The following is a 12,871-nucleotide window of genomic DNA, read 5'->3' on the forward strand; positions in this document are numbered from 1 at the left end:
AGGAAATTCAGAGAAAAGTCTCACTTGATGTGCAACACACTGACAAAATTAAGAATTTGACCAAATGCAAGGAAGGATGTATAGAAATGGGCCGCTCAAGCACTGGTGGTAACATATATTGGTGAAATTCTTAGAGAGCAGTGTGGAAGTATGAGTGAAATGAACATGTGACTACTCTACAATTAGGCAAGTCCTGCCGCTGGGATACGCCCCAGAGAAACTCCCATACAGGTAAACAAGGAGACCCTAAGCAAGAGTGCCTGTCATGGGAAAGGATTCTAGACCACTGAGGACTCTACAGGAATAGTGTGCAGCAATCAGAAGGAATTGGCTAGAGTTACATACAGCATCATTGATGGATCTCAAAGCATAATGCTGAGTAAAACAAAGAAGAAGGAATCAAAAGGAGATTGATAGCAAAAACATCATTCATGTACATTTTAAAAAAACTTTATTGAAGTACAGTTGATTTACAATGTTGCATTACTTTCTGCTGTACTGACTCAGTTATACATATATATATATTCTTTGCCATTATTGTTATCACAGGATATTGAATATAGTTCCCTGTGCTATACAGTAGGAACTTGTTGTTTATCCATGTACATTTTTAAAACATACAAAACAATACTATATATTTCCCATAGATGTGATATGTAGATGTAACAAATGGAAGGTGGATTTTCAAGGACCTACTATAAATACATAAGAAGAGGGTACCTTTGGGAGGATTTTGATTTGAGATAGCAGATGGAGGGGAAAAAGAAACAAAAGAAGTACCTTGAGTGGTCTTCTTTGCCATCTATTGAGAAGGATAAACTCATTTATGTCCACTGGGGTTAGAAACCAGTTATATAGCTCTATCATTTGACAGAACACTAACCCATAGCATAGTAGGTGCAGGTGCTCAAAAAACGATTTTTAATCTATTTGTTTTATCCTTTAAATTTTGGACTTTCTAAGATAGAGGATCTTTCAGAATTTTCTCTAGAATCAGTGCTGAGAGCTCGGGGTGATCCCCTGCTTCCTTATAAGGTCATGGAATAAAATATCAATCAATTTCTAAAAGACATTATTGATTCAGTGAGGTAGAGAGAACCTTAGAGATCTTCTTGTCAGAATCTTTGACCCTGCCAAGGAAGGATATAAGTCCTGAGGGGTCCAGTAACTGCCCAAGGTCAGACATGGAGCCTGCTGCCTGTGACCAGAGGGGGACCCTAGTCTTCTGACTCCTTTTCCTTTGCTTTTTCCACCAGGTAGCCTGACATTAGCATTGCTACCTCCAAGTGTGCCACGACTTCAGCTTGCTCTGAATGTCCGTATCTGTCTCTGCACATTTAGGAAGGGTTGATCTAGCACTTTAACACTCTACACTGCAATTGGCACATGGCCTCTATAGGAAAAGAGCAACAGACCCTAGAACACAGTCCCATTGAAAACTCACATTCAGTCACTCTCAAAAGTCCCCAATTCTACCTCTGAGAAAGAAGTCTAATTGTCAGTGTTGCCATGGGAACGTCCCTTGTTGCACTGAACCAGTCCTGATGTGGCCTTGTCCTTGGACTCCATATGCAATATCTGTGGTTTAACAGTTACAGGTCTATGTTTCCTTTACCCAGAAGATTGTTCCTTCCCAGCTTAGATGGACTCCTGTTTCTAAGCATCCTCCATGAGATTCTCCATTCTTTCTTCTCTGAGATTCCTCTTCTGAGCCCATTTCTCCGGAAGCTAAACCTCCGTTGAGTGAGTGCCTATTTGACCTTCTGAGTCTATTTGAGGTTCATTTTTCAAGCTCTTATTTGTTTTCCATTTAAAAAATCCTGCCCCTCCTGGAAGCCACTTTCTCCGGAAAGTGGCTGTGATGCTCGGAGCCGGCAGCAGAGGGAGCCCATGCCTAACAATCTTGGCACTGAACGTCCAGCTGGGGCTGAGTGGGTTACAAGCATCCCGCAGCTGCGCTGACCGAGAAGATCTTCCCCTGGGGGCCTGGACCTGGGCCAGCTCAGTGTGGTCGGAGATGGCTGTGCGCTCCAAAACTGTCACGAGAGATATTTCCATGGAGTTTTCCATGGAGAGGGGTGAGGGTCCTTTCCCAGATTCTCCTTCCCTGCCTGCCTTGGGGAAAGGGGGAGGGGAGTGCTTTCTATTCTGTTCCCTGCTCAGTCCCTCCCAGGAACGCCCTAAATTAATCCTGTATCAGGGGGCCCAATCTTTCTCCAAGGGGGAAGGCATTATTGGTTTTTTGCCTGAAGCCTTGAGATCATTTAGGGGAAGCATCCTCCAGGGCCTGAGTCCCAGTCTTTTGAATTACATCAGTGGTGACAAATTAGTACTCACATAGGGTATATTTGATTTTTTTGGAAGCAGCCAAATCTATTAAATAAGGGATGACATAAAGCTGGAGGTACGAAAGTACAGAGCCCAGAACCTAGTGTATAGTGGGTTCTGGGTAGATGGGGGTGACGTGAATCTGGGTCCGCTGGTAGTTATTGCAGTTGTCATTTAATGAGTTTTTTATTTAGAACCGTGAGACCATTTTTCTTAGGTGACCTCTAAACCGGTTCTGAAGACAAATGTAAAAGAGAACTATCCAAAGAATATATCATTGCAGCAAAAGTTTCGAAGATTTCAAACATACATGTGATTTGTTGGCCCAAGTTCCACATTTATTACAAAACACCTTATTATTTTATATTTGCTTATTGTATGTATCAATCCCTTAATCTACGTGTATTTCTTGGGCATCAGATACAAAGGTAGTGCTGAAGATATAGGACCAGAGACCCTGGAGTTCAGTGGCACTTGCTCTGCATTGGCAGTGAGGGTGGCTGAGGTCCTTATACTGCCCACCTGGAGGTCCTGGGGCAAGTCATGAATCTCTAGGGTCTCAGTTTCTTCACCTTTAAGGTGGAGATAACAAGGGCTCCCCTGCCTATTTCTCCGAGGCCAGATTACAATTGCAGACCTTTATGTGCTTTGCGAACTCCAGAATGCTATAGACATTTCATTTCTTAGTATCCTGTGATCCTTGTTTTTTCCATTTTCTCAATTATAAGTTCCTTGAAGGCAAAGAACATGCCTCAACTTCCTGGCCACTGCCCACCATGCCATGAAGAGTAACTCAGAAGACTGTGGGGACCTTATACCTTCTGTTAGCAGTCTACCCAAGGCTGGTTTTCTGACTCGTGGCTCCAATGGGAAGGCTCCTGGGCTTGCTATGGAACTTCTACTTGCAACAGGCTGCCATCTATTGGGATTGAAGCCAAAGGTACCAATCTCACTAAACATGCTTTGAACACCACCTTGCACTCTGCTCAGAGTTGTTGTGGATACACAATTGAATCAGACATGATCTCTGCTCTCAAAGAGTTTACAAGTAAAGTGGATAGTACATACAAATGGCCAATAATGCAGAACACCATGTTATTATAATCAAAGTGGAGGCCCCAAATAACGATAAAATTACAAAGACAGAGAGACCAGGGCAAGCTTCCTAGGGTTGTTGCATTTGAGCTGGCCTTAGAGGATGAGTAGGCCTTGGATAAGTGCAACTGGTGCAGAAGTCGTGCCAGGCAGAGAAGACAATAGTCTTCTATTATCAGCAAGACATAGTCAGCAAAGACATAGTCAGCAGGTTGTTGGAGAAAGATTACACTGCGGGGAAGTGAGCGCTGGGCGACGTGTAAGAAAGAGAAAACTGGCAAGTTTTGCCTTGGGACCTAGCCTTGGGGGACCTTGATTTTCCTGCTAGAAAGCCTTGGCTCATCTCAGAAGTGAAATGAAATCATTACAGCTGATGCACTCAGCTGAAGGGCTCAGATGGGCCATCTGGGCTGACTCCAAGGGGAAAGTGGGCATGGCATTGCCAAGGCAACCAAAGAAGGCAGAGTCAAGGTGGTGCAGGCCTGGCCCCAGTTTTGACCAGTGCGGTGGTACTGTGAAGCCTCTAATGTCAGTGGGATATAGACAGGAAAGGGCTTTCTTTCTTCCAGCTACAGCCTCCAAACTGCCCTGTGGTATCTCCTTTCTTTGCCCATTGATGGTGCCTCAGGCAATGCTTAGAACATTTCACTTTGGTCGTTAAAACATCCAGTCGAATCTGAACTTTAGTCTTACACTGAATTCAAAGTCCCTTCCCATTGGCCTGACCGCTGGCCCAGAGACCTGCTCTGGGAGGAAGGTGAGGACTATTCTTTCACTCTTCCTCCACCTTTCTCCCTCCTTCCTCTCCTGTGTCTTCCTTCTCTCTCTCCACCAGGGAATCGGGGCCCTGGAGGAAGGATGGGAAGACAGGGAAAGTTCTTAAGAAAGTTCTTAAGAATGGAGTGCTATCAGTGCCTTCGTGTAGCAAGTCCCCGCCAGATGTCTCTTGTTAGGGGCATATGTGAGTTCTTCAAGAGGCCCCGCTGGGATGTTACGCTGCCCAGTAACCAGGTATGGCCAATGCATGCTCAGCTTGACCTCCAGTTTGAGACGATGTCAAACTCTGTTTGACACTTAGTCACTGCCCATAGGAGTTCAACCAGTGGCCTCTTACTAAGGGGGTCACTTGAAATTGACAGGCCGTTCCCTTGAACTTGGTACCTTTAGGGTATTCTAAGCATGACTTCCAGGATATTCACTTGACTGAAAGAAAATAACGCATCCTGACCATACCAAGTACGGGGGATAAGGCATGCACTGCTGCCCTCTCTCTCTACCCCACCATCACCCTCAAGATGGACTCCTGTCTTCAGAGTGCTCTAGTCAAGAAGAAGGCATCAGTCTGTATGTTCACAGGTATCTCCTCTCCAAGTACTCTATCACCCCCATCAATGTGGCTCTGTGTTTCTGTCACTCAGCAAGCATCCAGCCAGGAATGAGGGACCAGCCTCCCCTTCTCATAGGTACCTGCATCCAGTCTCAGTGAAGGGGTTCTTTTCTGTCCCCTTCACTTGGCTTGGGTATCAGGGTCCCTTCCCTCTCCTGGGCCCCCTGAAGGGGTGGGGTAAAGCCACAGCATTGCCCCCGAGTACCCCTTATTCTTAAATTTCAATCCTCTATGAATATTGGCTCAGGAAGTATAGGGTAAAAGTCACAGAATCAGCTCAACATTTTTTTCTTTTATTAAAGTATAGTTGCTGTACAATATTATGTAAGTTACATGTGTACAATATAGTGTTTCACAAATTTTAAAGGTTATACTCCATTTATAGTTATTATAAAATATTGGCTCTATTCCCTGTGCTGTACAATTAATATTTGTAGCTTATTTTATACCCAATAGTTTGCATCTCTTAATCCCTTACCCCTGTATTGCCCCGCTCCCTGCCACAGCCACAGGTAGCCACTAGTTTGTTCCCTATATCTGTGAGTCTGCTTCTTTTTTGTTATATTCACTAGTTTGTTTTATTTTAGGTTCCACATGTGAGTGATATCATACAGTATTTGTCTTTTTCTGTCTGACTTATTTCACTTAGCATAATGCCCTCCAAGTCCATCCATGTTGCTTCATATGCAAAATTTCATTCCTTTTTATGGCGAGTAGTATTCCATTGTATATATACCACACCTTCTTTAACCATTCATCTGTTGATGGACACTCGGGTTGCTTCCATACCTTGGCTGTTGTAAATAATGCTGCCATGAATACTGGGGTGCATATATCTTTTCAAATTAGTGTTTTTGTTTTTTACTGATATATACCCAGGAGTGGAATTGCTGGGTCATATGGTAGTTCTATCTTTAAATTTTTGAGGAACCTCCAAACTGTTTTCCACAGTGGCTGCACCAATTTGCATTCCCACAAATAGCATACATCATCTCATCTATCTTAATAAGTCCTGTGTGGAAGCATCTCGTAGTTCCTCTTTAGACTATGAGGGGACCTCCTGGCCTCACCTTGGGGCTTGAGCCAAAATTGTAAAACAATAGGAAAATTCCATTCCGTTTTCTGTTCCATTAGTGACGCTTGAGGGCAGAGTCCCACTGTCAGCACGATTGACATTTTGGGGCTGATAGTTCTTTGTTGTAGGGGGCTGCCCCGTGTGTCATAGATGTTTAGCAGCATCCCTGGCATCTACCCAATAGATCTCCCCACCCCCGTTGTGACAATCTCTTCAGACATTGTTAAACCTCCCATCCCCTGGGGGGCAGGGAGGTAGCAAAATTGCCTCCTGATGAGAACTACTACCTAACAGAAAAAAGGAAGTCATTGAAAGTTTTTGAGCAAGGAAGTAACATAAAATTATCATCAAATATCATTTGATTAGTTTCACTGAATAATATGAACAGGAGTGGCCAAGGCCAAGAAATGCTTGCTGGGCAAGTGACATCTTTTTAATAACCCCTCATAATGTACAACATTACATACATTACATTATCTCACCCATTTCCACAGCCACCATCTGAGGAAGGTAGGGGACTGTGTTTCACTGATGAAGTGTAAACACAGAGGAGGAGGCTAATATGGGGAGCTATCAGGCTGAAGAATAAGTGTGCAGAGGAGAGAAGTGGAGAGGGGGTTTTCCATGGAGTCTAGGACTTTCTTTTCAGAGCAGGAATCCTGTAGAAAATATCTGGATCAGTAATAATAGGTACTGTAACTGAAATTAATTGAGAGCTGACCATGTGCTGTGTGTCTCATAGATCCCCTCACTTAAATCTCTCAATAAACCCCGTGAAGAGGTAATATTATTATTCCCAGTTTACAAAGTCTAAGTTTGCAAAAACTAAGTTCCAGGAGGTTAAGTCACGTGCCAAAGGTCACTCAGTGATCAGAGATGGGATTTTAACGGAAGCCCCTGGGCTGACTCCAGAGCCCTTGTTTATAACCACGGCAACATCCTAAACTAGTTTCCAGTGTGTAACTCAGAACATAGGCTCTACAGTTTCCAAACCTCTTCCACTTGTGTAGCCTTCGCAGCTCACACAAGGCTCTCCCATGTAATGTGTAGTGTCAGCACTGATAGGTAAGTGGGGCCTTAGTCCCATTTTACTTATGAACATACAAACTAGAATACAGGTGTTAAACCAAAACTAGAAACCAGAATGGTTTGATTCTTTGCACAGTACTTTGGATGATCCTGACCAGAATGTGGAATAGAATGTTCTGTAATCTCAGAGCCAGAGATTACGTTTTAACTACAATCTCACACTTCAGAAGAAAATTAACTAATACTTTTGCCCATCTTCTATGGCAGATACTATGATAAAAGCTTTGCACACATTATCTATATCATCTTGGCAAGAATCCTGAGGCAAAGAGTATAATTATCCCAACTTACAGATCAGGTCACTGAGGCTTGGCAAGACTGATGTCCATCACGAATGGCAAAGTCAGGACTCAAACTCAAGTATGTCTTGTGCCAAGGCACATACATGCTCTTACACTGGGCTTCCTGCATCTTTTTATCTTTTATCCTTACGAGGTGGGTATTATTATCTGATGTTTGCAAATAAGGGAAAGAAAGAAGAGCCAGAAAGGTGAAACAACTTCCTTCCAAACACAAGACCACCAGCAGGTGGATCCAGGAGCCAGGCTCTGGCTGGCTATGTCCAGAATCCATACTCTTCACCCCGGAGCCTTGGGTTCCGGCTCCATGAGAACTCTTGGGAACACAAGACTGACTCCCCTGATTTTGTTATCTGTGTAAGTCAACCTGGGGAGTATGGGGCTGTGAGTCTCAGGGAACATTAATCAGCATTGCTGGGACAATCTGTTCTCTCCATGAGCTGACTCCTCTAGTTGGTGATGTGAGCTGAATGAGGAAATTCTCTCTTCAGGGTTGTAGGCTCTAGAAGCTTCTTGTGGCTGCTGTGGATCAGAGCCTTAAAGAATATTGAACATTCACTCAGTTGCTCATCCTGGAGTGTGAGGGGGACCAGGTCAGGAAGGAGGTGGCCTTAGGGACCCCGAATGTCATGGGACCAGCCTGGGGAGAGATGCCTGCCCAGCTCCTGCCTAGCTCAGAGGGTTCTGTGGCAGCAATTCCAGGAGACACCACGTGATCTATGTTCAGACGCCCTGCTGGGCATTCATCAGCCTGAATTTTTCTCCAGGCAAGAGCTAGGGTTCAGTGAGGAAGGGATCAAATACTGGAATGGAACTCGGGTTACCACACCTGGGGCATAATGGGTTTCCATGGAAGCTCCATGTTACCTATAAGGCAGCTGAAGGTGTCCAGTGAGTTATGCTGGCAGAGGGAAGAGGTCAGGGAGCCCAGCATTAAATTCTAGTCTCCTCTCACCCCAATCATTTTCATCATGGTTCACGAATAAATGCAGATGAAAAACAAAAGGAAAAAAACAGCATAATTGATTTTAATTCCATTGCTTAATGTCCAAGTCTAAGGGATCCCTAAACTTTTTTTCACAGGAATAAAGCAATTTTTATTTCTCCAAAACTGCATGATCACTGATGAATATATTTGGACTGGAGAGTTAGCCCTGGGGTTTTTCTGAGAGGACAGCTTGCTGATGCAGAATGATGCAGCTGCCTTGCTGATGCGGAATGACGCAGCTGCCATCACAAAAACCTTTAGGGAATTCTTTCCAGTTGTGTGGAACCCAATTCAACAACACACTTTTACTATGTGCCTACTTCATGCCAGACCCCAGGTCAGGTTCTGGTGGTATGAAGAAGGTAAGCCATGTGCAGCTGTTCAGGTTGTATACTCTACAACCCCAAGGGGCATGGAATTGTGTATCCATTAAGTCCTGTTTCTGCAGATGGCAGGAAGGTGACTTGAACAAGATGGGCTGTATAGGCTGGCTGTGGTGTCAGTTAGACACGGTTTCTACCCTCAAGGAGCTCACTGTCCAGCAGACAGCAGGGCTCTAAGACACTAGGTGATCATAGGCTAGAAGCTGGAAGAGCTTTTCTCTCTTCCCCTTTTAACACATTATTGACAGGAGGATTTTTGCAGAAACTAATGCCTGTGGCCAGCAATTTGTTATGTAAGTGAATATTGAAACACTCCGGTCAACAATGTTTGGGTAACAAAAGACGTATTAATACGTCTCTGGTCAGTAAGTTGTTAAGAACAGGCTACATATAGTTAGATAATGATGGAAAACAAATTTGGTGCACTCTGGTCTTTTTGTTATTGTTGCTAGTTAAGGACAGGAAATCCATTCCTTTACCTTTACCAAAATCCATTACCACCTCCCACCAACTCCAAGGACCCGTGTCTTCCCCCTCAAGAGCACATCTTCTCTAACCTAAATAGGAAAATAATTTGAAGAGAATAGATACATGTGTATGTATAACTGAATCACTTTGCTGTACACCTGAAACTAACACAACATTGTTAATCAACTATGCTCCAATATAAAATAAAAATTTTAAAAAAAAGAGCATCGGGCCTCCCTGGTGGCGCAGTGGTTGAGAGTCCGCCTGCCGATGCAGGGGATACGGGTTCGTGCCCCGGTCTGGGAGGATCACATATGCCGCGGAGCGGCTGGGCCCGTGAGCCATGGCCGCTGGGCCTGCGCATCCGGAGCCTGTGCTCCGCAACGGGAGAGGCCACAACAGTGAGAGGCCCGCATACCGCAAAAAGAAAAAAAAAAAAAAGAGCATCTACTCTTGCCCATATACTCCATTACCCCCAGTCAGGACAAGGCTGTTAGTACTCATTATTCTTAGGAGGAAAAGAGCAAAAAACAAACAAACAAACAAAAAACCAAGCTGGCTCTGGAAGACAATGTTTCTTCCCAATCTCTCCAGGGGCTACCCTGAGGCAAAGCTAGCTGTGCCCAGCTTAGACATGGGGTATCTAACTGTGGGATTTATTTTTTTCAGGACCCCAGCCCCAGCCCCCATTCCTAACCCTCCATACCTTTCCTCCCACACCTGAGATAACTGCCCTGCTGCACAATAATTCACCCCATGCTCCAAGCAGTGCCAATATCACATATATTACTTTATTTGGTCATTGGCTTTCCAATGCAAGTGAAAAAATAATTTAAACTAATTATATGTACAGAGGCTTGGTTAGTTTTCCCAAGAACTTCCAGAAAGATCCCCAGCCCCTTAGATAGCAAAGAAGGGTTACCGTTAACATCTATACAAAACTCCACCTATAAAAGTCGCATGTGTAGAAAGGTTTCTTTATTATAAGCATCACGTTTGGGGAACAGGAAGGGTTGGGGGTGGGGGGTGGAGGAACGTGTGCAGGGGGGTGGTCCACACACACCTGCCCTGACTAGTCCTGTGTAGGAGACTGTGGCTGGTGAGGCTCAGGTGATCTGCAGTGGGGTCTCCAACATCTCCATTAGGAAGGTGTCAATGGGTGTGTCCCCAATGAGCTTGAAGAAGAAGAGGTGCTCCAGGCATTTCAAGCCGATGGAGCGCAAGGCTGGGAGGCGCAGCAGCAGCTTGGCAAACCTGTGGAGAAGCAAGGAGACATTAAGAACTGGGGAACCAGCATGCACGGGGCAGCTGCTGGCATGAGGCAGCTCATTTGTTCTTCTTGACCAATCTGTGATTAGAAGAAAGAGCCTGGTTGGGGAGACTAAGGCAGTTGGAGAATCTGTAATTCTGGAGAGCTTCAGAAATAGGCTAGAGGTCTTGTTATGTTTCTTAAAGGTGGAAGTTGGATCCTGTGACCTCTTGAGAATCTCTTGAATTATGTGGCCACATCCCAGAATTGCCCTCAGCACCCCCATTCGTGGTGGGCGAGAGGAAGAGCTAGCCTGCTGATGCTGACTCACATCTCCAACCCTAACCAGCTGGTATTCCTTACATTCACTGTGCCTGGGGATTCCTTGGAAGATTGGCCAAAGCATTTAGAACAGCACAGCACAGCAGATGTGCAGAATCCACAGGGGCTCTCACCACTGGCTGAATGTGTTTGTGTACAAACCACGCACCAGACAGTGAGATAGGTTCTGGGATCCAGGAAGAGCCCCCCACTCTCAGGACCAGCAGTTCTCATCTCCTCGCTGGACTATGCCTTTCCTCATACCACACTTACTTTAAGCAATGCAACCTCAATGTGCCTCAGTTACCACATTTCTGTTACCCATTTATAACCACTGTGTACATCAGCTTCGTAGTCTGTGCTCACTTTTATTTTGTTTTGTTTATTTATTTTATTTTTTGTCTAAGTGACTTTCTTTTTTAAATTTTTTGAAAATTTTTATTGAAATATAGTTGATTTACAATGTTGTGTTAGTTTCAGGTGTACAGCAAAGTGACTCCATTATATATATATATATATATATATATATATATTCTTTTTTAGATTCTTTTCCATTATAGGTTATTACAAGATATTGAATATAGTTCCCTGTGCTATATAGTGGTCCTTGTTGGTTGTCTATTTTATACATAGTAATGTGTATATTTGAATCCCAAACTCCTAATTTATCCCTCCGCCCCCTTTCACCTTTGGTAACCATAATTTCTTTTCTATGTCTGTGAGTCTATTTCTGTTTTGTAAATAAGTTCATTTATATCAATTTTTTAGATTCCACATATAATCAGTGTCATATATTTGTCTTTCTCTGTCTGATTTACTTCACTTAGTATGATGATCTCTAGCCACTACGGAGAATAGTATGCAGGTTCCTTAAAAAACTAAAAATAGAGCTACCATACGATCCAGCAATCCCACTCCTGGGCATATATCCGGAGAAAATTCTAATTCAAAAAGATTCATGCACCCCAATGTTCACTGCAGCACTGTTTACAATAGCCAGGTCATGGAAGCAACCTAAATGTCCATCAGCAGACGAATGGATAAAAAAGATGTGGGGTGTGTGTGTACACACACACACACACACACACACACACAATGGAATATTACTCAACCATAAAAAATAATGAAATAATGCTATTTGCAACAACATGGATGTGCTTACCTTTCAGTTAGGAAGAGAGAGAGACAGAAAAGAGTAGACTTCACCCCTGAGGGGCCCACAGTCTGGAGAGATAATACACACACCCATGCATACACACACTCACATATGCCTCCCACACATGTGCACACACACACCATCACCACTCTCACACATACACACACGTGTGCACACACATTCACTCGCACTCTTATACGCCCTCACACACATGAGCTTGCACATATTCACATGTGTAAAAGTATACACACACATTCTCCTCCATTCTCACCTGCCCTCACACACTGGTACACCCACACACACAAATGCATGTGTACACACACACTCTTCTATAATTAAGGACCTTAGTTGTAAGGCTCACCAAAGGGAAAGAGACTAGTGTGTGAAGGAATTAGCCTCACACATACAGGGTCCTTTCCAGGCTCCTCAGTCTCCCACATGTCCAACATGCTTCTGTGGTCCTTCTTCATCTCTCAAAATCCTTTTTGCCAGTGAAGCTTATTTTTAATGTTATTACTGATAATGACTGGAAATCAAATCACTCTAATCACAATTTCCAATAAAAAGTACAGGAATCGAAATCTTGTTAGTCACGGTGGCCTTAAATCAGCAACTTCTGGTTGGGCCGGATCTTCACTGGATGTCACAACATTATTTCAAATAAGTTTTCAAATTGGAGTTTTAATACTCCTCAAAAATGCGTATAGGTCTATAATCATGCTGAAAGAAGTTTTAAGGAAATGTGGCAATATAAGAAGAACAGAGTGGCACCATCTAAAAAGGTAAGAATTACCTCCCTACATGGAAAAATTAAAGGTCTATACCAAGACCAACACACACCTTCAAAACGTTTGATTAGAAAGCCTCTAAGTGGGACTTCCCTGGCTGTCCAGTGGTTAGGGTTGTGTATTTCCACTGCAGGGAGCACAGGTTTTATCCCTGGTCAGGGAACTAAGATACCACAGGCCTCTCGATGTGGAAAAAAAAAAAGGAAGCCTCTGAGTGCATCTGAATGGTATCACCATTAGATAAG

At 43.8% G+C, this 12,871-nt stretch overlaps 1 protein-coding gene across 1 annotated transcript in view; it reads right to left on the minus strand.

Moving 5' to 3' along the window:
- Nucleotides 1–10,218: 10,218 nt before the first annotated feature.
- The window catches only part of RXRG (retinoid X receptor gamma), a 43,957-nt gene continuing 41,304 nt past the window's right edge, over nucleotides 10,219–12,871 (minus strand). Inside the window, exon 10 of the mRNA XM_060088368.1 lies at nucleotides 10,219–10,366. Coding sequence (XP_059944351.1) covers nucleotides 10,219–10,366 — 148 coding nt within the window. The remainder of the gene's footprint in view (nucleotides 10,367–12,871) is intronic.

Source organism: Mesoplodon densirostris, chromosome 2 (genome assembly GCF_025265405.1).
Source record: "Mesoplodon densirostris isolate mMesDen1 chromosome 2, mMesDen1 primary haplotype, whole genome shotgun sequence".
NCBI lineage: Eukaryota > Metazoa > Chordata > Mammalia > Artiodactyla > Ziphiidae > Mesoplodon > Mesoplodon densirostris.